Consider the following 23,533-nt stretch of genomic DNA (forward strand, 5'->3'; position numbering starts at 1 on the left):
TTCTGCTCCAGCCATTACCACGAGCCTGTCCTCCCTAATTAAGGTGCCACCAACCTCCTGTGCTACAGACACTGCCAGCCTTTGTTATACCTTTTCAATGCTTGAGACGGAGGAGACGTTTCTTATTGGCTCCCAAATGGCACCCCATTTCCTATATAGCACACTGCTTTGACCTGGACCCTGGTCACAAGTAGTGCCCTATAAGGGAATAGGTGGTTGATGATACATGTGAATTCAGGGATCTGACCTTTTGAACCCACTTAAATGTTGTCCCTCTCAGCGTCAGTCTCTCAGCACATTTGAAACCCACAAAGCGGAGCGCCTAAGTATTTAATATGGAAATAGTCATGAAACACCATTATGTATTATTAGTAAATGCAGTTCTGGCACTTGTTGTTATACTGTGAATGTGCATGTCCTTTACATGTACTGCTGATGCATTGTGTAGAGAGATTGTATTATTAAAGCTACAGCACTGTTGTGGTTTATTATGTCTCCCAAGGCCACAGCGGTCTAAGTCACTGCATCTCAGCGTAGAGGCGTCACTACAGACCCTGGTTCGATTCCAGACTGTATCACAATTGGCCCGTCATGTAAATAAGAATTTGTTCTTAACTGACTTGCCTAGTTAAATAAAAAATATGTGTCTATGCCATTATGGACGAATACATTCCTTAACTATCCCCTTACCAAAAATATCAAGCCATTTGTGTGTCCCAAATGGTCATTATGAACTGTGTCATATGAAACTGTGTCATTATGAATTGTGACATTATGAATGTGTCATTATGAANGTTTGATATGAAGATCCTCTATCATAACAGGAACCGCAGGTGGTCATAATACATTTGATTGACATAGTTTCCAACACACTCTAAGACACCTTACATCCAAAGTACATCAAATGCTGGTCAATTAAATCAGCAGGACGTTACTCAATCTAGACAGTAGAATGGTTGTGGTTAAGGTTAGGTTTAGACATTGGTCTGCTGTGTGATTCTGAAAGCTACACATTCACCCTGTTCATTAATTTACTACTCATTTACTGATTCAAACTAAATTAGGATTTTTAACTCTAAACTCACTGTAACACAGACTCAGTACCCAAACAGACTTCTTTCATCTTTAATTTATTCTAAAGACAATGTGATTGTGGTTTTTTACTTGTATTTCTTTCTTTCCAGGAAAGAGGAAGAGAGAGCAGTGGGAGCGATGTACTGTGCCAACATGGAGGATCTGCTCCAGCAGTCAGCTTTGTGATGGGGTTGGTGAACCTGTCACCTGCCACCCAGAAACTGATCGGTGCCAAGGAACTAGCCATGATGAAACCTACCAGCACTCTCATCAACATCAGTAGAGGTATGACCAGACCATAGAGTTAGAATAAGTAGAAATGGCCCTCCCCATTCAGGTCATTATGAGTGTCCCCGTAGCAGTAAGCTCAGTGATTCTATATCTAAGGACCTGACACACATAAGACTAAATCCTGACCTGAGATCTATGGGCGGAAGAACTTACGACTTTCACATAAATCATGCATTGATGTAAATTAGAGTATTGTACAAAATGTGAGCCACACACAAGGACCTAAAGTTAGATTCACCCTAAAGTTATTGTGATCAGACTCGCCATAACAAATGTAATAAACATTGGAGCATTTGTTTTCACAGGCCTCGTTGTAGACCAAGATGCGTTGGTGGAAGCCCTCCTGAAGAAAGTGATCCGAGCCGCTGCACTGGATGTGACTTATCCTGAACCCCTACCAATGTTAGACTGATACCATGAACCCCTACCAATGTTAGACTGATACCATGAACCCCTACCAATGTTAGACTGATACCATGAACCCCTACCAATGTTAGACTGATACCCTGAACCCCTACCAATGTTAGACTGATACTCTGAACCCCTACCAATGTTAGACTGATACCATGAACCCCTACCAATGTTAGACTGATACCCTAAACCCCCTACCAATGTTAGACTGATACCCTGAACCCCTACCAATGTTAGACTGATACCCTGAACCCCTACCAATGTTAGACTGATACCCTGAACCCCTACCAATGTTAGACTGATACCATGAACCCCTACCAATGTTAGACTGATACCATGAACCCCTACCAATGTTAGACTGATACCATGAACCCCTACCAATGTTAGACTGATACCATGAACCCCTACCAATGTTAGACTGATACCCTGAACCCCTACCAATGTTAGACTGATACCCTAAACCCTTACCAATGCTAGACTGATACCCTAAACCCTTCCCAATGTTAGACTGATACCCTAAACCCCTACCTATGTTAGACTGATACCCTAAACCCCTACCAATGTTAGACTGATACCATGAACCCCTACCAATGTTAGACTGATACCATGAACCCCTACCAATGTTAGACTGATACCCTAAATCCCTCCCAATGTTAGACTGATACCCTAAACCCCTACCAATGTTAGACTGATACCCTAAACCCCTACCAATGTTAGACTGATACCATGAACCCCTACCAATGTTAGACTGATACCATGAACCCCTACCAATGTTAGACTGATACCCTAAATCCCTCCCAATGTTAGACTGATACCCTAAACCCCTACCAATGTTAGACTGATACCATGAACCCCTACCAATGTTAGACTGATACCCTGAACCCCTACCAATGTTAGACTGATACCCTGAACCCCTACCAATGTTAGACTGATACCCTAAACCCCTACCAATGTTAGACTGATACCCTAAACCCCTACCAATGTTAGACTGATACCCTAAACCCCTACCAATGTTAGACTGATACCCTAAATCCTTACCAATGTTAGACTGATACCCTAAATCCCTACCAATGTTAGACTGATACCCTAAATCCTTACCAATGTTAGACTGATACCCTAAACCCCTACCAATGTTAGACTGATACCCTAAACCCCTACCAATGTTAGACTGATACCCTAAACCCCTACCAATGTTAGACTGATACCCTAAACCCCTACCAATGTTAGACTGATACCCTGAACCCTTACCAATGTTAGAATGATACCATGAACTCCTACCAATGTTAGACTGATACCCTGAACCCCTACCAATGTTAGACTGATACCCTGAACCCCTACCAATGTTAGACTGATACCCTGAACCCCTACCAATGTTAGACTGATACCCTAAACCCCTACCAATGTTAGACTGATACCCTAAATCCTTACCAATGTTAGACTGATACCCTAAACCCCTACCAATGTTAGACTGACACCCTAAACCCCTACCAATGTTAGACTGATACCATGAACCCCTCAAGCGCTCCAGAGTACTCCGTAATGTCAAAGTGAAAATGTTACAAATTCATACAAATTACATAACTAAAATATAGAAATTCAATAAGTATTCACCCCCTTTGTTTGGGCAAGCCTAAATTAGTTCCCAAGTAAAATTTGGCTTAAGAAATCACTTAAGTTATATGGACTCACTCTGTGTGAGAGTGGGAGGTTGTAGATAGAGGTTGACATGATTTTTTAATGACTACCCCTTCCTCTGTCCCCCATACAGTACATACAGCATCTGTAAGGTCACTCAGTCAAGTATTTCAAGCACGGATTCAACTACAAATACCAGGGAGCTTTTCGAAAGCCTCATAATGAAGGGCAGTGATTGGTAGATGGGTAACAATAACAAATCGGACATTGAATATATCTTAGTCAAGTTAATAATTATGCTGTGGATGATGTATTAAATCACCCAAACACATCAAAGATGCAGTCGTCCTTCTGAACTGAGCTGCAGGACAGGAAGGAAACTGCTTAGGAATGTCACCATGAGGCCATTGGGAATTTGAAAACAGCTACAGAGCTTAGTGGCTGTCATGGGAGACAACGGAGGATGGATCAACAACATTGTAGTGACCCCACAATAACCTAAACGACAGAGTGAAAAGAGGAATACAAATATACAGAATACATTTTTCCCAAAAACATTCATATACAGTATATGTATGGTAAAAGGCACTAAAATAATACTGTAAAAAAATACATTTAAACGTGGCAAAGGAATGCACTTTTTTGGCCTAAAAGCAAAGCCTTATGTTTGGGGCAAATCCAACACATCACTGAGTAACTGCCTCTTTATTTTCAAGCTTGGTTGTGGGTATGTTTGACATTGGCAAAGACGGGGTGTTTTTCAGGATGAAAAAAAGCAGGATGGAGCTAAGCACAATCCTAGAGGAAAACCTGCTTCGGCAAAACAATAACCTACAACACAAAGCCAAATCTACCAAGGAGATAGTGAAGGTTCCTGAGTGGCCTAGTTACATTTTTGAAAAGACTTTCTTTAGGCACTTGTATAACCCTCAAATAACACATTTCTGTTTATTTTTTCCTGGACAGAGGCCACCCCCTTGCTGCTCTTCCAAATGTCATCATCCTGCCCCACATAGGGACCCACTCCGTTGAGACGACGCAGCTAATGGTGGAGAAGATGGTGACCAACGCCCTGGCAGTACTAGGAGGGAACCATCCTCCTGATGAGGTCAAGGTGTAGGTCAGAGAAGTTTCCTCTAGGTACAGATCTAGGATCAGTTTCTATTCCCCCAATCCTAACCTGAACCATTAGTGGGCAAAATGCTAAATATAAAACCAAAATCGGCATCTTGGGGCAACTTCACCCTATTCCTCAGGAATCACCCTGGACCCTCCATGCCAGTTTTAACTAGCAGCCATGCCTTAGAGCAGGGGTGTCAAACATACGGCCCCGCACACCAGGGGGTCCAATCCGGCCCATGGGTGGTTTGAGTAGCCTCAAATATTTAGGAAACATTCATACAGTATCTTGACTGTGTCCAGCTCGCTAATAATCCCAGAAATTAGAGCTACACAGTCAGGAAGCAAATTTCTAAAATGATGGATAAAGGACTATTTTTTTTCTCACATTTTGACGGCAAGGAAATACAACACTTTCAGTGCGGTCCTCGGGGTGCCCCCCTTCCAGCATTGGGGAACATCCCGCGCCATGTCTATTTCTATGGGCACAAGCAATGTTCATGACACAAACTGTTCACACCCCTCTTGTTGGTGGAGAGAATTTTGCAGGTTTAAAGCTTATTTCCTGCAATTCAACACATTTTGTCATGTGGTGCAAATAAAATGTTGCAGTTTTAAAGCAAAAATATTCTTGCAATTCCACACATTTTGCCATGTCTAATGTGTATACATGTGATATTTGTGGGACAAAAAAATGACCACAATATTTATGGGCAAATTTTTTTAAATTAAAATAAAACCGTTAGCTGACATGGGCTAGTTGATCTGGACATTTCAGACCAGTTATACATACATAGCTCTCTAAGGTCTGCAATCACACATGACAAGAGGAACTGATGATGCACCACTCAATTTCACTTTTGCACCTTGTGCATTCTACTATTACAACTTTCAAAAGTAAGTTTAAAGCCAGACTGAAATATTTAAAAAATGGGGGGGGGGGGGGGGGGACCCCTCCCTCCCTCCCTCCCCCTGCCGACCTCTCAGTTTGGGAACCATTGTTGTAGAAGACCTGCCTTAGAGGGTCCTAACTTCCACCATCACTGATCTAGCAGAATGTGGAAGGAAGGAGGACGATGGGGTAAATCTATCCAGCGGGGATGAAGGAAAGGAGAGGAGGAAAATTAGATATTTAGTATTGAGACTTAGCCACCACAATGCAGCAGTGTCACTAATCAGAGAAGTCTTCACCATCCACATTAATAAGCACCTAATCATAGCTCCGTCCTGGAAAATTCTATAGAAGTTATGACACTATAGATAATAGAATGTTGGATAGAAATGGAATATATTGCTTCTGAATGGTGAATATGCCTTCTCAGACAGTACTTCGAAATGTACTGTAATTTATATCACTTCATATTGACTGTTGATTGAACTCATTATAACCACTGATTATAAAGGTTTAGAGCATTATGCATACTGTGTTTCTAACTGCAAAATAAACAACTTGACACACCAGGTTATTTTTGTGTATTAATGTGTCACAAATATATACATCAAATGTTATAAATATTTAGTAAATCTGAAGCAAAGTTATAAATATTTAGTAAATCTGAAGCAAAGTTATAAGATATTTAGTAGTCCAATGTAATCCATCCCTACAGCACTTAAGAGAAGAAACTGCGTCCTCCGGTGGAGAGGAGAGGGAAGCTATGGAAAGGATGAGGGCGGTGATGTCATGATGGTTAACTTTACCCAATCCGTCGGCCCCGGTCCCGCACCAGTCAGCCGGGAACAACACAGTTTTTTTTTATGTGACAGAAGAAAGCAGTAACTACTCCCGCAGAAGTACGGGAAAACGGCTTTGTTTGAAGAAGCGTAACTTTACGCACAGGCAGCAGACAGTGGATCAAACTGAACCCACAGACGTAGTAGTCTACAACCCACACAGAACCCAGTGGGGTTCTGAAGAATAAGAAAATGAATCGGAGTTTAAGTAAATCGCAGTCTTCTTTGCAGTATCGTGCGACAGTGGAAGTGAAAAGCAAAGTAAGTAGCCGCGCGGGAGTTGGGCATCCTGTTTTATGGGATGACTATTGTTCCATTTGGAGAGGATGCTGTCTAGCTGCGCATTGTGCTCCCGATAAATGGAAGAATAACGGTCCTTGACTAAAATTATATATAGTCCTACAACCAATATGTCACCCTAGTGTAGGCTACTGTCATTTAAAAAAAAATGTGTTTATGTTTTTATGGTATGAAATCATCTGTTTACCACCAATTTGGTGGTCCATTCACCCATTCATTTCCATTTTTACCTGCCATAACATTATATTTTAGATTATAAGAAATTTGTTATTACCTGCATATGTAGTAGCCAATATTATGGCTATAAGCTAGATAGATTTTCTGCTCACAATTCATGGCTGATCTATAGGTACATGTATATTTTGCTCCATATCATCTTAGTTTAGTCCAGTAGCCTAATACATCGCTGACACTCAATATCAAAACCGCATTCGTCAATGAATTGCTTTGATTTGTCTAATAAGTATGGAAAGGACAACTTTTCTTTATCGTTCAAAGTTTCTCCGAAACATTCTGTCTTTAGTATGGAGCAGAGTTCAGAAGGTTTTCCCTTAACCGTTCCAACCCCGGGGAGTTCCAAGATTTCTACAAGCTCATCCTGCGCCTGCACCGTCTAACCAGCATTGATGTCATCATTGGCTATGCAGATATCCAGGGAGAGCTACTACCCATCAATAACGATGGCAACTTCTGCAAGGCCGTGTCCACTGCTCCTACCTTACTGCGGATCTTCATACAGAGACAAGGTATACACCCAGAACAGACCAGCCTGTTGTTTTACTCTGAAGCCCTAAACACAACTAGCTGTAATTATGCAAGACTAAGCCAGTTATTATGGTTATCTGTCATTAAAAAGGTAATAAAAACCAGGTAACATCGATAGGCTTCAATAACACTGAGATAACATATCATCCAAAGCTGAGACTGGAATTCATATATGCTTCTTGCAAGCCTTCGTCATACGGGATTTATCAGAGTTTGCATCAGGGAAGTTGTTTATGTGTGTCTCCACCAACAGCAGAAGGGGAAGTCATTTAGTTGTCCAGGGTTGATGTTTATTCTCATGTAATTGCTGTGTGCTGCTATTTTCGTATGTTTGTTTACATGGTGGACTATCTACATTTGTTTCCCTTGTTTATGTACCCTCAGGAACTCCTGTTTATATAGTTTGTAGAGAATCAGAACATATCCTGCATGTTGACAGTATGATTTATGCCCTGGTTGTTGTGCTAAGTCAGAAGTTGTTTCTTGCCCACATTGACCCACACAGTAAAACAAACAATGCATCAGTTGATTTGCATTGTAGCCCTTAGGGGAATTAAACTAGTTAGTACATTTGACAAGTTTTGCTTTTCAAGACGCGTACTAACAGATTTCCTTTTCACAGAGGAAGTAGACGACAATACCTTCTGCCCCAATGCCACTGTGACACGCCGGAGGAAGGTGCCAGCGATCCCCCTGCCACGCGGCGACGTGAACCGCAAAAGGCCCACGGTCCACATCAGCAGGCCGCAGGACTTCCGCCCCATCTCGTCCATTATTGACACAGATTTCCTGCCCGCATCTCAGCGCCGGGTGCGCCTTTACCGCCAGGGCTCAGAGAGGCCCCTGGGGTTCTATATCCGGGATGGGACCACTGTGAGGGTGACTCCCCACGGCCTGGAGAAGGTACCTGGGATCTTCATCTCACGGCTGGTCCCTGGAGGCCTGGCTGAGAGCACAGGGCTGCTGGCCATTAACGACCAGGTGCTTGAGGTGAATGGGATTGAGGTGATGGGCAAGGTGTTAGACCAGGTAACAGACATGATGATCGCAAACAGTCACAATCTTATCATCACAGTGAAGCCAGTGAACCAGCGTAATAACATAGTGCGTACCGGCAGCTGGATGTCGGGGATAAACTCAGGCAGTGTCAGCTCTTTAGACTACCAGAGTTACCACAGCATGCCCATCTGTGTGGGAGCCTACAGCTTCACTGATGACGAGCTGCAGAGCGACGAGGACTTGGACATTGTGATTGAGAGAAGACTCAGAAACTCATCCCGTCGCTCCTGTGCCTCCACCTCCACAGCCTCCCGTTCCCAGGCTTGGTCCCAGCCCCAGCAGAGTCCTAGGCCTTCTCCTAGGCCATCCACCCGACGTCCTCCCCGTCGACCTTACTCTATCATCTCCTCAACCTCCTATCACTCACAGCCCAGCCTCACTAACCTGAACCTCAGACTGAACCGAGACCTGACCCTGCAGCAGCACTACGGTAGCAGCCCAGCCATCAGGGAGATGAATGGAGGTGTGTTTAACCACAGCAGCCTGCTCACCCTGAGGACAGAGCTACGACGCAGCCTGGTGCTACAGAGGGGAGGGGTGGAGGAGGACGGAATGGTCATCACCTTGTGATTCTACAGTCAGATTCTAGAACACTACAAACCACAGGGAGCTGCTGAGGGGAGGACGGAATGGTCATCACCCTGTGATTCTACAGTCAGATTCTAGAACACTACAAACCACAGGGGGCTGCCGAGGGGAGGACGGAATGGTCATCACCTTGTGATTCTACAGTCAGATTCTAGAACACTACAAACCACAGGGGGCTGCCGAGGGGAGGACGGAATGGTCATCACCTTGTGATTCTACAGTCAGATTCTAGAACACTACAAACCACAGGGAGGGGAGGACGGAATGGTCATCACCTTGCGATTCTACAGTCAGATTCTAGAACACTACAAACCACAGGGAGGGGAGGACGGAATGGTCATCACCTTGCGATTCTACAGTCAGATTCTAGAACACTACAAACCACAGGGAGGGGAGGACGGAATGGTCATCACCTTGTGATTCTACAGTCAGATTCTAGAACACTACAAACCACAGGGAGCTGCTGAGGGGAGGACGGAATGGTCATCACCCTGTGATTCTACAGTCAGATTCTAGAACACTACAAACCACAGGGAGGGGAGGACGGAATGGTCATCACCCTGTGATTCTACAGTCAGATTCTAGAACACTACAAACCACAGGGAGGGGAGGACGGCACATAAAAATGGGCAGAATGAAGTGAATGGTATAAAACAGGTGTTTGATTAAACCACGTGTTTGATGTATTTGATACCATTCCACTCATTCTGCTCCAGCCATTACCACGAGCCTGTCCTCCCTAATTAAGGTGCCACCAACCTCCTGTGCTACAGACACTGCCAGCCTTTGTTATACCTTTTCAATGCTTGAGACGGAGGAGACGTTTCTTATTGGCTCCCAAATGGCACCCCATTTCCTATATAGCACATTCCTATGACCTGGACCCTGGTCACAAGTAGTGCACTATAAAGGGAATAGGGTGTTGATGATACATTGTGAATTCAGGGATCTGACCTTTTGAACCCACTTAAATGTTGTCCCTCTCAGCGTCAGTCTCTCAGCAAATTTGAAACCACAAAGCGGAGCGCCTAAGTATTTAATATGGAAATAGTCATGAAACACCATTATGTATTATTAGTAAATGCAGTTCTGGCACTTGTTGTTATACTGTGAATGTGCATGTCCTTTACATGTACTGCTGATGCATTGTGTAGAGAGATTGTATTATTAAAGCTACAGCAATGTTGTGGTTTTATTATGTCTCCCAAGTGGAACAGCGGTCTAAGTCACTGCATCTCAGCGCTAGAGGTGTCACTACAGACCCTGGTTCGATTCCAGACTGTATCACAATTGGCCCATCATTGTAAATAAGAATTTGTTCTTAACTGACTTGCCTAGTTAAATAAATATGTCTAATGCCATTTATGAGGAATACATCCTTAACTATCCCCTTACCAAAATATCAAGCCATTATGTGTGTCCCAAATGTCATTATGAACTGTGTCATTATGAACTGTGTCATTATGAATTGTGTCATTATGAACTGTGTCATTATGAATTATGTCATTATGAACTGTGTCATTATGAACTGTGTCATTATGAACTGTGTCATTATGAACCGTGTCATTATGAATTGTGACATTATGAACTGTGTCATTATGAACTGTGTCATTATGAACTGTGTGAGCCACTGGCGTTTGTATCTGTGAGTTTTCAGCCCTTCTGTCCACAGACATTGATTAAAGAGGATGTGGGCTAAATATCAACCACAGTTTCAGTAATTTGTGATTTGCTTACAGTAGGCCCATAGGTTTAACTCAAAGATGAAACAAAACAGTCTCCCTGACCCACTTCAACAATACAGATGTAGACCATGCTTGCTGATAAGTTATCAAAAATATTGTTCAAGTACCTAATGCTTGACCCTGTCTTGAGCTCACATCTGACCTGGTATGATATTTGTTGTCATAATGTTCTGCTTATGGGAAAATGACATTGACCAGAAATACTTAGAGCTGCAGAAATCTCTCATTGAACCAGGCAAATTTGAATTCTAGAATTCTATATGTATTCCATAAAAATTCTATATGTATTCTATATTCAATATGCCATGTTAACCTATTGTAGTTTATTCCCCATAGGTGTGATTTCACAGGGTGCCCCAAGCTGCAACAGGTATGATATGAATTGATGAGTGTGATACACCTGGTGGCAACAGGTGTGGTCCCCAGTGGTGATCAAGGTCAAATCAATTGTTCTACTGTGCTCAAAATGATCCAGGGTAAGAATTAGAGACACACTCATTTGATTGGAGGGTCATGACCATGCAATATGTTAATGAGCAAACGTCACTTCCTCACTTCCTGTGCGCCATGTTTCCTATCAATAGTTGGATGATGCTCTTCAACAGAACAAACAAAAGAAATGGTTGATTAAAAATAGAGGAAATTCTGCCATTATTGGTATTATAGGCGAAGAAAACGATTTGATAAATGCATGCCGAGTATTTCATGGTATATTTTTCATAGCCGTGTGGTGCGCGCGCCTAAGCTCTTCTCCACTCGGATTGGTGAAAACAGACTCACGAGCACGCACTCTGTTGAGAGCTGTCTCTTCGACTGCCAGGTCGTGTAAGGTACACTTTCCCAAATGTATCTTCACTATATATCTGCATGATTAACATTGTGTCCAAAACGTTGTTGCAATTCACCAAATATTTAAATCCTGCCGCCAAATGTGTATGACTGGTGAAGTTACCTCAGTGACCTGTCTGTGTGTGCATGCAAATTAGGCAAAATGCGATGCTAGCATCAGTCATCCAGCTAGCTAACAACTGTTTTAGCTGGCTTGCGCAGATGCAGTATTATTATGCATCCTGATGATTGATCAGTGGTTTGGTATTTCTCTGCTCATTCTTCGTAGTTATTTGCTAGCCAGTAACATCCAACTGTCAGTGTGCCATTCACAGAATTATGTAACTTCTCTTAACTGCAGTTTTTCGCAGCAGACGAAGTGACCAAATGATACGTTTTACTACTTGGCTGGCATTGCGTTCATGTAGCCAGTAACGAAAACCGAGGAACGTACCGTTTCCGCCAACAATGACTAATGACAAAGTTGTTATCATTTTATATAGAACTATTTATGGGATTCAGAGGCAACCGCTTGCTTGGCCTACTAGTCCAGAGGCACCTCCACTAAATGCTGCTTTGTATCACTGACACTGAAGTGGTTATTGTTTACAGTATATACAAAAAAACTGATTTAAAATGTCTTGTTTTTGTTTCTAGGCCTACCTCTGGCTTGTGAAATGAACCTTTTATTTACTGCTGTGTTTTGCTCGTGCAGGGAAAAGATGTACCAACTACCTGTGGAGAAACTGGACAAAATCAGACAATCAAGGAAGAGAGTCAAAGATATTCTATGTGACATTGGACTTGACAACTGCAAAAAGTTGTTGGATGTAAGTTCTGTTTGTACACTACAAATGTTCAAGCACAGATATTAGTGGGACTTTGTTCACTGTGGCTACTCTTAATAGAATATTGATAGATTCATTTTTGCATTAACCCTCTCTTGGTCTATTTTGTTTTCCAGGATCTTAAATGCTTTGATGCAGGAGACGACTGTTTTGAGAACACAGACTGGGAGGATTTAACGGACGGTTACCATGGCAAAAGGAGAAAAAGGGTACGCTCATCATTGTGGACGACAAGTCATTTATTATTCTGTCATAATAGCTGTTACAATACTGTAATATGTCTTAACTTTATATTTTAAATGTATCATTCATATTTAAATCACATGCTAACTTCATCATTAATATTTAAATCACATGCTAACTTCATCATTAATATTTAAATCACATGCTAACTTCATCATTATTATTTAAATCACATGCTAACTTCATCATTATTATTTAAATCACATGCTAACTTCATCATTAATATTTAAACCACATGCTAACTTCATCATTAATATTTAAATCACATGCTAACGTCATCATTAATATTTAAATCACATGCTAACTTCATCATTAATATTTAAATCACATGCTAACTTCATCATTAATATTTAAATCACATGCTAACTTCATCATTATTATTTAAATCACATGCTAACTTCATCATTATTATTTAAATCACATGCTAACTTCATCATTATTATTTAAATCACATGCTAACCTCATCATTATTATTTAAATCACATGCTAACTTCATCATTATTATTTAAATCACATGCTAACTTCATCATTAATATTTAAATCACATGCTAACTTCATCATTATTATTTAAATCACTCAGTGGCCATATCGCAGAGAGATGCTATGCTGTGCCCTGTGCTGGTTCTCTACCCGGTCATGGTACACCTTCAGAGGACACGTCCAGCGCTGTCACGAGGAGGAGGAGGACATCAGCGCCCTGTCCTCCTGCCCCAACTGTTCCTTCATCAGCCAGCCTGATGTCACCAATCAACACATCAAGCTGTTCCACGGGGGCTCAGCCAAAACCACCAGTGCCTCATGTACTTTAACCTCCACCACGTCCCATACTACCATCCATTCAGTCTCCACCACTGACGTAGGAGACAAATACTCGTGTCGAGGCTGTGGGTTCCACGACTCGCTGTTCTATGTCATGAGAAAACACGTCCTGGTGAACCACTACGGGTCGTTGTTGAACCGTTACTATGGTCACCGGAACGAAGCGGAACAGACAGCGGGCGGGGTCAAATTGTCCACGTTCTTCTGCAGGATGTGTAACATGCCGGCGGAGACGTCGGAGCACCTGCTCTACCACATTCTGAGCTCAGACAAACACAAGGAACTGCACGAGCACATCAGGCCCTTCATCGTCGAACATGTCAACACGAACCTCAAAACTAGCATAAGGAACGGCCCGCAGCAGAAGCTTCCGAACCTGGCTCCCAGGGCTGTCCAAAAAGTAGTCTCTCTGGTCTCCAAGAACAGTAACCAACAGCAACCCAACGGAAGGTCCATGTCAAAAAACCCTTCCACCGGTACTATGCTTCTGGCTGCTCCAAGTAACACAACGGCCCTTGTGTGTGGTCCAAACCAGAGGCACATGTTCCTCGCCACACAGGGCCCAGGAGGAAACGGCTTAGTACTCACTCAGCGGGCAGTTACTTCTCTTCAGAACCGTGCTGCCTTGCCCACCTCCACACTCGTCAAAGCTGGTCCCATCAGAATGATGCTGCCCAACACCCAGCAGAATGCCACCAAACCGTTACCAATAACAATTAGAGTTCCCCAACAACAACAACAACAGCCCCGACAGGTCCTACTTCCACCTGGTGTCCAAATCAATGTCCACAACAAGATGGGTGGTGGTTCCCAGCCCTTTATGTTGACCCAGTCTGGTCCCAGAGGAGCCGTCATGTCCTCCCAGTCTGTCCGTCTGGTCCCTACTGGCAACAAGGTAAACGGCATGCCAACCTACACACTGGAAACTGTTCAGGTTGCCATGCCAGTCCAGTCTGCTGGGGTCACCCAAATTGTCAATAAAGGTGTGCTTGTGACGCAGAACATGACCACTCTACAACAGCAGAACAAGCCGTCGACTATAATCGTCATGGGAAACGGTACGGTGTCCAATCAAGCGCCTAGCACGGCCGTGATGAACCTGACACAAGGTGACAACGGCACTGAGAAACCCAAAGAGTTGGCTGTGCAGACACAATTTCTGAAGAAGATGGAGAATAACACAGTGAAATGCACAAGATGTAAAACGTTATTGTCGGAGAAGGGTATTTTTCAGCATTTGTTGCATGGTCTGCAGTGTTTACTCTGCCCATTGGTGTTCTATTCCATCCAGCAAGTCATGGTACACATGGGTAAGGAACACAAGCTCTCAGACAAAGCCAACTGTGACGTCCTCAAAGAGAAATATCGTCTGGGAATCAATCCCCAGGGGGGCCTTTTGTTTCCCTTTTTTGACATGAGCGCAACTGTCCCTAAAGACCTGCTTGCAGACAAGGAGCTAAACGTGGTTCTGGTCACATCGACTAAAGACCGGATCTATCTGAAGCTGAGACGAGAGTCCATCAAGTCAGCATATCAAAACCTAGCAAAAGACGGTTGTCCCTTCTGTCCAGAGAAGCCTCAGAACGGGGAGGATTACGAGCTCCATCTGAAGACAAAGCATCACATTGTACCCACTATACATGCCATACTGAAGGCCCCAGCCTTCAAGTGTGTATACTGCCTGGGGGTGTACACAGACAAGTCCACTTCCAAAACCATCTCCATACACGTCCAGCGCTGCAGGTGTGCCCCCAAGGCAGCCAAGGATGCAGAGAGATTGATCAACCCTGATCCAAATGCCCAGACAATCAACGGTGGCGTGCCGGCCGCTACCCTGGATCAGAGCAGACCGAGTAGGTCTAGGGAAGCGACAGGGGGGGCCACCAAGCAGCAGGTGGGGCACAAATCCAAACCTGGTGCTTTTACATTTGACCCCACTGTGTCCCTGGTGCTGGATCCCACAGGAATGGAGATGCTTCCCTTCCAGGATAGAAAGGAGTTCCTCACTAGATACTTCCACCAGAGGCCCTACCTGTCTAGGAAAGAGATGGAGGCCCTGGCGGGCCGTCTGTGGTTCCAGAGGACTGATGTGGCGTCTCTGTTTGGGGCGAAGCGCAGCCGGTGTATGAAAGCACTCCGACAGAAGAAGACTAAGGTTCTGATGGGGTTTAACTGGACTGAGCTGAGCAAGCTGAAGCACGACCTTGTTGTTCCAGAGATTGAACCTGAAAAGAAAGCTGAGCCAGGGAACGTAAATGTCTAACTTACTGTATGCACAGTCATTCTGCAGACGGAATGCATTTAAAGTGAGTCAGTGTGCAAAAAAACAAACAAACAAGGAAATATATTAACCAAATTGCAAGCTGTGTTTATCTAGAAGATATATTTTGGATGTATAGAAAGAAACGGTGATAACCCTTGTCATTATTTTCTTATTATGAAAAAGGGAATTTTAAAGGAAATGATGTCATCGAGACAACATTTAAAGAGTCATGAGAATTAGATGTCCCTTTTTGAAGTCATGGGGGGGAAAAAAAGTCTAACTAGTATTTTGTCAATTAACACTTGAGTTTATACATGTACCCATTTTGACAAACATAAAAAAAGACAGTGTGGACCAATTTGTTTTTGTACAATTGTAAAGAGTGTTTAGTAGAATTGAAACGTGTGTAGATATTTTATACGATCTGTTAATATACCCAAGAACTTGTGGACACATACAATGTTTATTTGGAATCTCATGTCATTGATAAACTATATGTACAGTATAACTTCACAGCCTGGGCAGCTTGTAAACACGCACTATTTGGCTCAAAAACTAAAGCAGTTTATTAGTCTAATATGCTGTAGTATATAATATTCAAGATGCATAGTACAAGTGCCTCTCGGTTCTCCTATAGAAGTTTTCACGGTGTGCTAAATTAAAGGATGTGTGTTTTTTCTTATTTTCTAGAAATGACCTCGTTGATCTGTGTTTTTGTTTTGCACATAAATGACCATATTTGTATAAATGTTAGTTTGTTTCTTTATTGGGTTTGGCGTGTGGATTAAAATGAATTACATATATTATGTCCTGGCTTGAAATACACCCAACAAGTCTACTAGTAGATTTATAAAAATTGTATTAACAATTTGAATTAATATTATCTAACCTTATCTGTGGTATAAATCCACAATCGATGATTTCTAGCGTGTACGGGCATTTTACTGCAGTAGAGTTACAAGATATTTTGAACGATAGTGTCCCGGGCTGCTGGCCTGAAGTAGGTTTAGATCGGGCTAAAGTAGTGGAGTAGTGGTGAGGTTTTAAGGGGTGCAAGGTTAGTTGGTAGGGTAATTGTTTCACAAAGTGTATTGAATACATACTACAGAATAGTAGGCGGATACACAGCCAATACAGTAGGTGGCGGCCTACACTTATAACATTTGTTTGCCACAATACCAAAAAATAAGTCGCTTTGACAACGATTGCTTCTGCCTTAACCCATTCTTCAGACAGACATTACTAGTTGTGCAGAGTGATGTTTATATACATGCTAGCTAGGTAGCTGGTGTGCGACCGAAGAAAATCACAAGCTTTTTTTTTTAAAGGGTTGAGTAACATTAATTATGTTTGGTATTAATACATACTCAAGAGTAAAGCAATGTCTAGTTGTTCAGCATTACGCGAGCAGTTGTATGGCTATGATGAAACGGACCAGCGGCAGTGTCGAACTTGATCCTCAGCATCGAGTCCATCATTTGAACCGCGAGCGCCGTTCGGTCTCATCAGTTTGTCATGACAGAAGAGATTTTCACACTTCTTCCAAGTGTGCTGGTAAAAACCTGTTGAGGAAGTTTGTCAACAAAACAAAGTAAGAGAACGTTATGGTTTGACGTTTTGGTAGCAAGCTCTTGTTGTTGTCTGATTTGATTCATCATGTCTTGCTAGCCTGTTTAGTCTGAGCCGTCATGTCAAATCCTTGTCACGCCAAGCATGTTTGGCTCGACAATAACAAGTTGTTAGCATGAGCACAAACGGATCAGGTACCAGGCTCCTCTTCTGCTATGACTTGAGTAACGTTTTCTTCATTGCATGTCTTCAACAGGAAGAAGCTCTGGTATGAAACACCGCCCCAGGTTGGTACTGTCTCATGTCATGATTTAGATTGTAATTATGCTTATTCTCAGCCTGGTCCCTGATCTGTTGTCATTGGCATAACAATTCCATACGAGTTGTCAGGACAGTAGAAACAGACTGGCACTCAGGCTTGCTGTATCCGGTTTCACATTTTAACCTTTGTAATTCTGACAGGGGCCACCGTCCAGTCAGCTCAGTGCTCTGAAGCCACCTAAGAAACGAAGCCAAGAGGACAACATGCGCACCAGAGTCCTCAACTCCATCCTGTACAAGGCCATCACTGATCTACTGAGTTCCCCCGAAGTCAACTATGAGGTCTACAACTACAGTGTGGACATCTCAAGGGTAGGAATAACCTAGCCTGAGTGCCCGGTGTGTTTGTGCAATCATGCCAACTCCCTGTCACGCATTGTCATGTTTGGCTGGACAATGACAGCATTGAGCACAATCTGGGACTAGGCTAGGAAGTACTTCAGCTTGGACTGAAATATTCAATGACATTTTGGTAATGCAAAGTAGCTTCATAAAATTGGTGCTAGTATTGTGTACATTCTATCCCTCTCAGCACTGCCTGTTTGAGTTTTTATAATATTGCGTGTGTGTCACATCAGGTGTCACTGCCTGCAGACTTCTCTAGTTGCCGGGTCTATTGGAAAACCAGTGGTGTGTCAGAGAGGGATGACCAGATTCAGCAAGCACTGGACAAGAGCAGTCCTCGTATAAGGTAAGCACTCTCTCAGGAAAATAGCAGTACTCTTCTCTTTCTGTGGTGATTGTTTCTAGCCTGGTTCCAGATCTATGTGTTCTTGCCAACGGTCCATGTCAAGGAGTTGGCAGGATAGCACACGGAGACTGACACTCGGGCTAGGTGGTTTCAGGATGATGTTAGAGAGAACCCCTGTGCTGTTCTGTTGTTAACAGGTACCTCATTATGGCTCATCAAACCCTTGGTGGTGTCCCTCCTTTGGTTTTCATAAAGGATAAACAGTACGCAGCCATGTCTGAGGTAATTGGCATTTCATATTCATTAGACCACAAACAATATTCAACATTTTATGAAAGACTGTGCTGATGGACTTTGTGCTTGTGGACTGTGCTGTTAGGTTGAAAACCTACTCAAGATGGCTGACTTTGGTCCTGAAGATGGTCTGGGGTGAGAATCTGATGACTGGGGCACAAATAGTAAATACAGTCAAGTGAATTTTTGAAGTTGACATAATTACATCTAATTTCTTCCAGAGAACAACTACATGAAGTGGAATCAGGACAGCCCACCACATCTAAAAAACCTGTGCTGTTCGGGGTTGACCACGACGCTCTCAACAAACAGATCCTGGACTACAAACTGAGGGTCAAAGACACTACCTCAAACACCCTGGCACCAGAGCTCACAATGCAGCAGCTGGAGGTGCTGGCAGAGTACAGGAAGCAGAAGATAATGGAGAAGAAGAAGAAGAAGTCTAAACGGCCCGTTGATGAAGATATCACTCCTAAGGAGTACCTTCTGTCCAGGCACAGCCAGGGTCAGGAGAGGGAGGAGGAGGACGGCCGGGCATTCAGCCAGGAAGACGACCAGGTCAGAGAACTCATGGCTGAGGAGAGCAGGAAGTCCTAGATCCTTAGTTGAAAAGGTGAAATGTCAGTGACGAAACATCACAACTATCATCTCCATCACAGACTTTCCTATTCAGAAGTCCAACTTGGGAGAGTCATTCCAAGTGGTTTGTTTCGCCTTCGGAACCTTGTATTTCTCACTTCCGAGGAGCATTGGAAGGCAACATGAATGACCAGTGTTCTGGAGATCCCCTCTTCTTACATGTGTGTTTTGGTAGTTTTACACCAGAGATCAGACATGGGTGAATTGTTCATGTCAATAAACACTTTCAAGGTATTGAGTTTGTCATGATACGTTTAATTGTTCATTGACTACCATTCCAATAGGTGTAGAAATTAGTCAACAGGATGGGGGGGGGGTGTATATAGAAAAACATGATCACCAATCCAGTCCTGTAAATGATCTGTTGTAAACATTAAAGGCACATCATGCAAAAACTGCAACTATGTTGTAAGTTAAGTAAAAGGCCCGAGATGCAATCTGAAAAGGCTCTTGATATTTTTAAAAGGTCATTTCCGAAATAAGGCGTCCTCTGTAGCGTTTGCCTTGAATGTGATCTCTGTGAACGCGGTGACGAAGCCTTTCAAAGGCTCATTGTCCACAGCGTTACAGATTGAATCCCGCCATGAATATTTGAATGATCCCCTTACTAAATGACTTATACACTTGTATAAACAGTACATTCCAAAATCTTGTTTTCTAAGAAAATCCTTTGCTATATTAAGTTGAATTAATGTAAGAATATGCTAATCACAGAGAAAAGGCATAAGCGATGAAATGATACATTTCAAGCCACTATGTTATTCCAATCAAAGCCATTGGAGATTGGTTGTGGGTTTCATAGAGCAAGCCAGGGTGGAGTTCAATAGGGCACACTGTAGAAAAATGTCTAGCAACGGAACAATGCAAATCTGTGTTCTAATTGGACAAGTTCAGATAATATCTCCCCGTGTTAAAAATGTCTTCCACCTACTGAATGACCCGGGATGAAACTGTTGACTGCTCCTCCATGCCTGCACCAACTGCTCAGATAGATTCCACAGTATGCTCCTCAGTCTGCACAGCCTCTTGGACATAGACGATGAACTGGGAGGCGTCCTCTCCCTGAGTGTACACGGTGACCGTCTCCATGCCCTCCACATCATCAGACGACACCACCAGATGGTGCTCCTCACCCAGCCCCATGGAGGCTGCCTGCTGGAAGGGGTCCTGGATCATCACAGTGTGGCTCCCCTGCTCCTCCTCCTCAGCCACCTGGAAGATGTTGGAAAGAGGATTGGAGTGGTATGTCCTAAATGGCAACAAATAACCAAATTCAACCTAGCTAATTTCCGATTTATACGAAATTGTTTGACTACAGAGGTAGCAAAACTGTACTTCAAATCTATGATACTCCCCCACTTAACATACTGCTTGACTAGTTGGGCCCAAGCTTGCTGTACAACATTAAAACCTATTCAGTCTGTCTACAAACAGGCTCTCAAAGTGCTTGATAGGAAGCCCAATAGCCATCATCATTGTCACATCCTTAGAAAGCATGAGCTCTTGAGTTGGGAAAATCTTGTGCAATACACCGACGCATGACTTGTATTCAAGATCCTTAATGGCCTGGCTCCCCCTCCACTCAATATTTTTGTTAAACAGAAAACCCAGACATATGGCAGCAGATCCACAAGGTCTGCCATGAGAGGTGACTGTATAGTTCCCTTAAGGAAAAGCACCTTTAGTAAATCTGCATTCTCTGTGAGAGCTTCCCATGTCTGGAATACACTGCCATCAGACACACATAACTGCACCACATATCACACTTTCACAAAATGCTTGAAGACATGGCTAAAGGTCAATCAGATTTGTGAACATGGTCCCTAGCAGTATGTTGCCGCTCTCCATGTTGTCTGTAGCTTGTGAGGTGTGGAAACACTTTGTTGCTTTTATGAATTTTGACTTGCTGCTTTTTGTTCTATGTTGCTCTGTCTGTATGCTACGTCTTGCTTGTCCTATGTTGCTCTGTCTGTATGCTATGTCTTGCTTGTCCTATGTTGCTCTGTCTGTATGCTACGTCTTGCTTGTCCTATGTTGCTCTGTCTGTATGCTACGTCTTGCTTGTCCTATGTTGCTCTGTCTGTATGCTATGTTGCTCTGTCTGTATGCTATGTCTTGCTTGTCCTATGTTGCTATGTCTTGCCTGTTCTATGTTGCTATTGTCTATATTGTAATTGTTTTTAATAACCTGCCCAGGGACTGCGGTTGAAAATTAGCTGGCTGGCTAAAATCGGCACTTTTACTGAAACGTTGATTAATGTGCACTGTCCCTGTAAAAATAAAAATAAACTCAAACTCATATTCCCTATTGACAAGGGCCCAAGCACCATATTCCCTTTTATAGTGCACTAAGTTTGACCAAGAGAGCCCTGGTCAAAAGTAGTGCACTATTGGCACCCTATTCCCTTTATAGTGCACTACTTTTGACACTGCTCTTACCTGCTCCACCACGGTCACTCTGCCAGGGACCATGGCCACCATGGAGGCTGCTGTGGCATCATTAGACTCTGCCCCCAGCTCAATGATCTGCTGCAGGATGTTAACCGCTGTGGGATCCAGCCCTTCTGTGGTGGTCGCCACCACCCCTAAGCAGAGCACTCCAATACATTAAACACAGTGAGTGAAACCAAGGATATATCAACTCTTTGTCACTCTGTTGTATGTGGCTTAACAAGGAGCCAAATGGTGTTGGCAAGAGTACAAACAGATCTGGGATCAGGCTAACTTGTCCTAACCGTTCTCTGTGAACCTGAGATCCTGGAGGGCCGACACGGCAGCTTCGGTCCCCTGAGGGTCCTCTGTCTCAGTGATGTGGAGGTACTGGGTAAGGGGCTCCTCCACCGACTGCTCCACCACCTCAGAACACACACACACAACACGGTGTCTAGACAGAAAAACATCTTAATATTGACCATATATATAGGAGAGTATGAAACCTTACCTCCCATTGGTTGAGACCAAGCACGTCACTCTGAATCACTTTGAGGCCATGCTTGTTCTTCAGGTGTCTGTTCATCTCCCACTTGGTACCGTACACATAGTCACACACAGGACACTTCACTCCACCTAGAAATATAGGACATAGTCACACACAGGACACTTCACTCCACCTAGAGATATAGAACAGTCACACACAGGACACTTCACTCTACCTAGAGATACAGGACACTTCACTCCACCTAGAAATATAGGACATAGTCACACACAGGACACTTCACTCCACCTAGAGATATAGGACAGTCACACACAGGACACTTCACTCTACCTAGAGATACAGGACAGTCACACACAGGACACTTCACTCCACCTAGAGATATAGGACAGTCACACACAGGACACTTAACTCTACCTAGAGATACAGGACAGTCACACACAGGACACTTCACTCCACCTAGAGATATAGGACATAGTCACACACAGGACACTTCACTCCACCTAGAGATACAGGACAGTCACACACAGGACACTTCACTCCACCTAGAGATATAGGACATAGTCACACACAGGACACTTCACTCCACCTAGAGATACAGGACAGTCACACACAGGACACTTCACTCCACCTAGAGATATAGGACACTTCACTCTACCTAGAGATACAGGACACTTCACTCCACCTAGAGATATAGGACACTTCACTCCACCTAGAGATATAGGACACTTCACTCTACCTAGAGATACAGGACACTTCACTCCACCTAGAGATACAGGACACTTCACTCCACCTAGAGATACAGGACACTTCACTCCACCTAGAGATACAGGACACTTCACTCCACCTAGAGATACAGGACACTTCACTCCACCTAGAGATACAGGACACTTCACTCCACCTAGAGATACAGGACACTTCACTCCACCTAGAGATACAGGACAGTCACACACAGGACACTTCACTCTACCTAGAGATACAGGACAGTCACACACAGGACACTTCACTCCACCTAGAGATATAGGACAGTCACACACAGGACACTTAACTCTACCTAGAGATACAGGACAGTCACACACAGGACACTTCACTCCACCTAGAGATATAGGACATAGTCACACACAGGACACTTCACTCCACCTAGAGATACAGGACAGTCACACACAGGACACTTCACTCCACCTAGAGATATAGGACATAGTCACACACAGGACACTTCACTCCACCTAGAGATACAGGACAGTCACACACAGGACACTTCACTCCACCTAGAGATATAGGACACTTCACTCTACCTAGAGATACAGGACACTTCACTCCACCTAGAGATATAGGACACTTCACTCCACCTAGAGATACAGGACACTT

General features: G+C 43.4%; 5 protein-coding genes across 7 annotated transcripts in view; 4 read left to right on the top strand and 1 right to left on the bottom strand.

The window, feature by feature from the left end:
- Positions 1-783: 783 nt before the first annotated feature.
- On the top strand, positions 784-5,996 carry LOC116371817 (glyoxylate/hydroxypyruvate reductase B-like). Its single transcript, XM_031820857.1, has 4 exons — positions 784-833; positions 1,185-1,359; positions 1,671-1,767; positions 4,378-5,996. Exons 2-4 carry the CDS (start codon positions 1,260-1,262, stop codon positions 4,529-4,531), a joined length of 351 nt encoding a protein of 116 aa, XP_031676717.1. The 5' UTR covers positions 784-833; positions 1,185-1,259; the 3' UTR covers positions 4,532-5,996.
- A 206-nt stretch (positions 5,997-6,202) lies between these two features.
- LOC116371816 (partitioning defective 6 homolog gamma-like) lies at positions 6,203-10,679 on the top strand. Its single transcript, XM_031820856.1, has 3 exons — positions 6,203-6,522; positions 7,085-7,307; positions 7,949-10,679. The coding sequence occupies exons 1-3, from the start codon at positions 6,454-6,456 to the stop codon at positions 8,953-8,955; spliced, it is 1,299 nt and encodes a 432-aa protein (XP_031676716.1). The 5' UTR covers positions 6,203-6,453; the 3' UTR covers positions 8,956-10,679.
- A 584-nt stretch (positions 10,680-11,263) lies between these two features.
- Positions 11,264-15,982, top strand: LOC109877253 (activity-dependent neuroprotector homeobox protein 2-like). Of its 3 annotated transcripts, none has more exons than XM_031820845.1 (4): positions 11,264-11,548; positions 12,262-12,376; positions 12,511-12,603; positions 13,218-15,982. In XM_031820845.1, the coding sequence occupies exons 2-4, from the start codon at positions 12,269-12,271 to the stop codon at positions 15,717-15,719; spliced, it is 2,703 nt and encodes a 900-aa protein (XP_031676705.1). In that variant the 5' UTR covers positions 11,264-11,548; positions 12,262-12,268; the 3' UTR covers positions 15,720-15,982. The 3 variants fall into 3 exon arrangements, with proteins under 3 accessions (XP_031676705.1, XP_031676704.1, XP_031676706.1); XM_031820844.1 differs by having other exon boundaries at positions 11,264-11,543; XM_031820846.1 differs by having other exon boundaries at positions 11,264-11,538.
- A 672-nt stretch (positions 15,983-16,654) lies between these two features.
- On the top strand, positions 16,655-19,467 carry LOC109877254 (putative ribosome-binding factor A, mitochondrial). The gene is made up of 7 exons (XM_020469552.2): positions 16,655-17,310; positions 17,545-17,575; positions 17,751-17,921; positions 18,188-18,300; positions 18,498-18,582; positions 18,680-18,729; positions 18,816-19,467. Exons 1-7 carry the CDS (start codon positions 17,066-17,068, stop codon positions 19,189-19,191), a joined length of 1,071 nt encoding a protein of 356 aa, XP_020325141.1. The 5' UTR covers positions 16,655-17,065; the 3' UTR covers positions 19,192-19,467.
- zfat (zinc finger and AT hook domain containing) overlaps positions 19,468-23,533 on the bottom strand; it is a 29,572-nt gene continuing 25,506 nt past the window's right edge. The window contains exons 15-18 of the mRNA XM_031820841.1: positions 22,175-22,299; positions 21,969-22,089; positions 21,673-21,818; positions 19,468-20,445 (exon numbers count right to left, since the gene is read on the bottom strand). Of these exons, the coding sequence (XP_031676701.1) occupies positions 20,218-20,445; positions 21,673-21,818; positions 21,969-22,089; positions 22,175-22,299 (620 nt within the window). The 3' untranslated portion in view covers positions 19,468-20,217. The remainder of the gene's footprint in view (positions 20,446-21,672; positions 21,819-21,968; positions 22,090-22,174; positions 22,300-23,533) is intronic.

The sequence above is a fragment of the Oncorhynchus kisutch genome, unplaced genomic scaffold, assembly GCF_002021735.2.
Source record: "Oncorhynchus kisutch isolate 150728-3 unplaced genomic scaffold, Okis_V2 scaffold3711, whole genome shotgun sequence".
Lineage (NCBI taxonomy): Eukaryota > Metazoa > Chordata > Actinopteri > Salmoniformes > Salmonidae > Oncorhynchus > Oncorhynchus kisutch.

What these genes read in the sequence shown, in the direction of transcription:
- LOC116371817 (XM_031820857.1), top strand. Translation starts at nt 1,260, where the DNA reads ATGGGGTTGGTGAACCTGTCACCTGCCACCCAGAAACTGATCGGTGCC. An exon ending in TCTCATCAACATCAGTAGAG is followed by an intron (nt 1,360 to 1,670) that starts GTATGACCAGAC and finishes TTGTTTTCACAG; the next exon opens with GCCTCGTTGTAGACCAAGAT. An exon ending in TATCCTGAACCCCTACCAAT is followed by an intron (nt 1,768 to 4,377) that starts GTTAGACTGATA and finishes TTTCCTGGACAG; the next exon opens with AGGCCACCCCCTTGCTGCTC.
- LOC116371816 (XM_031820856.1), top strand. Translation starts at nt 6,454, where the DNA reads ATGAATCGGAGTTTAAGTAAATCGCAGTCTTCTTTGCAGTATCGTGCG. An exon ending in CAGTGGAAGTGAAAAGCAAA is followed by an intron (nt 6,523 to 7,084) that starts GTAAGTAGCCGC and finishes TTCTGTCTTTAG; the next exon opens with TATGGAGCAGAGTTCAGAAG. An exon ending in GATCTTCATACAGAGACAAG is followed by an intron (nt 7,308 to 7,948) that starts GTATACACCCAG and finishes TCCTTTTCACAG; the next exon opens with AGGAAGTAGACGACAATACC.
- LOC109877253 (XM_031820844.1), top strand. Translation starts at nt 11,410, where the DNA reads ATGCCGAGTATTTCATGGTATATTTTTCATAGCCGTGTGGTGCGCGCG. An exon ending in ACTGCAAAAAGTTGTTGGAT is followed by an intron (nt 12,377 to 12,510) that starts GTAAGTTCTGTT and finishes TTTGTTTTCCAG; the next exon opens with GATCTTAAATGCTTTGATGC. An exon ending in ATGGCAAAAGGAGAAAAAGG is followed by an intron (nt 12,604 to 13,217) that starts GTACGCTCATCA and finishes TAAATCACTCAG; the next exon opens with TGGCCATATCGCAGAGAGAT.
- LOC109877254 (XM_020469552.2), top strand. Translation starts at nt 17,066, where the DNA reads ATGTTTGGTATTAATACATACTCAAGAGTAAAGCAATGTCTAGTTGTT. An exon ending in GGTATGAAACACCGCCCCAG is followed by an intron (nt 17,576 to 17,750) that starts GTTGGTACTGTC and finishes TAATTCTGACAG; the next exon opens with GGGCCACCGTCCAGTCAGCT. An exon ending in GGTCCTGAAGATGGTCTGGG is followed by an intron (nt 18,730 to 18,815) that starts GTGAGAATCTGA and finishes AATTTCTTCCAG; the next exon opens with AGAACAACTACATGAAGTGG.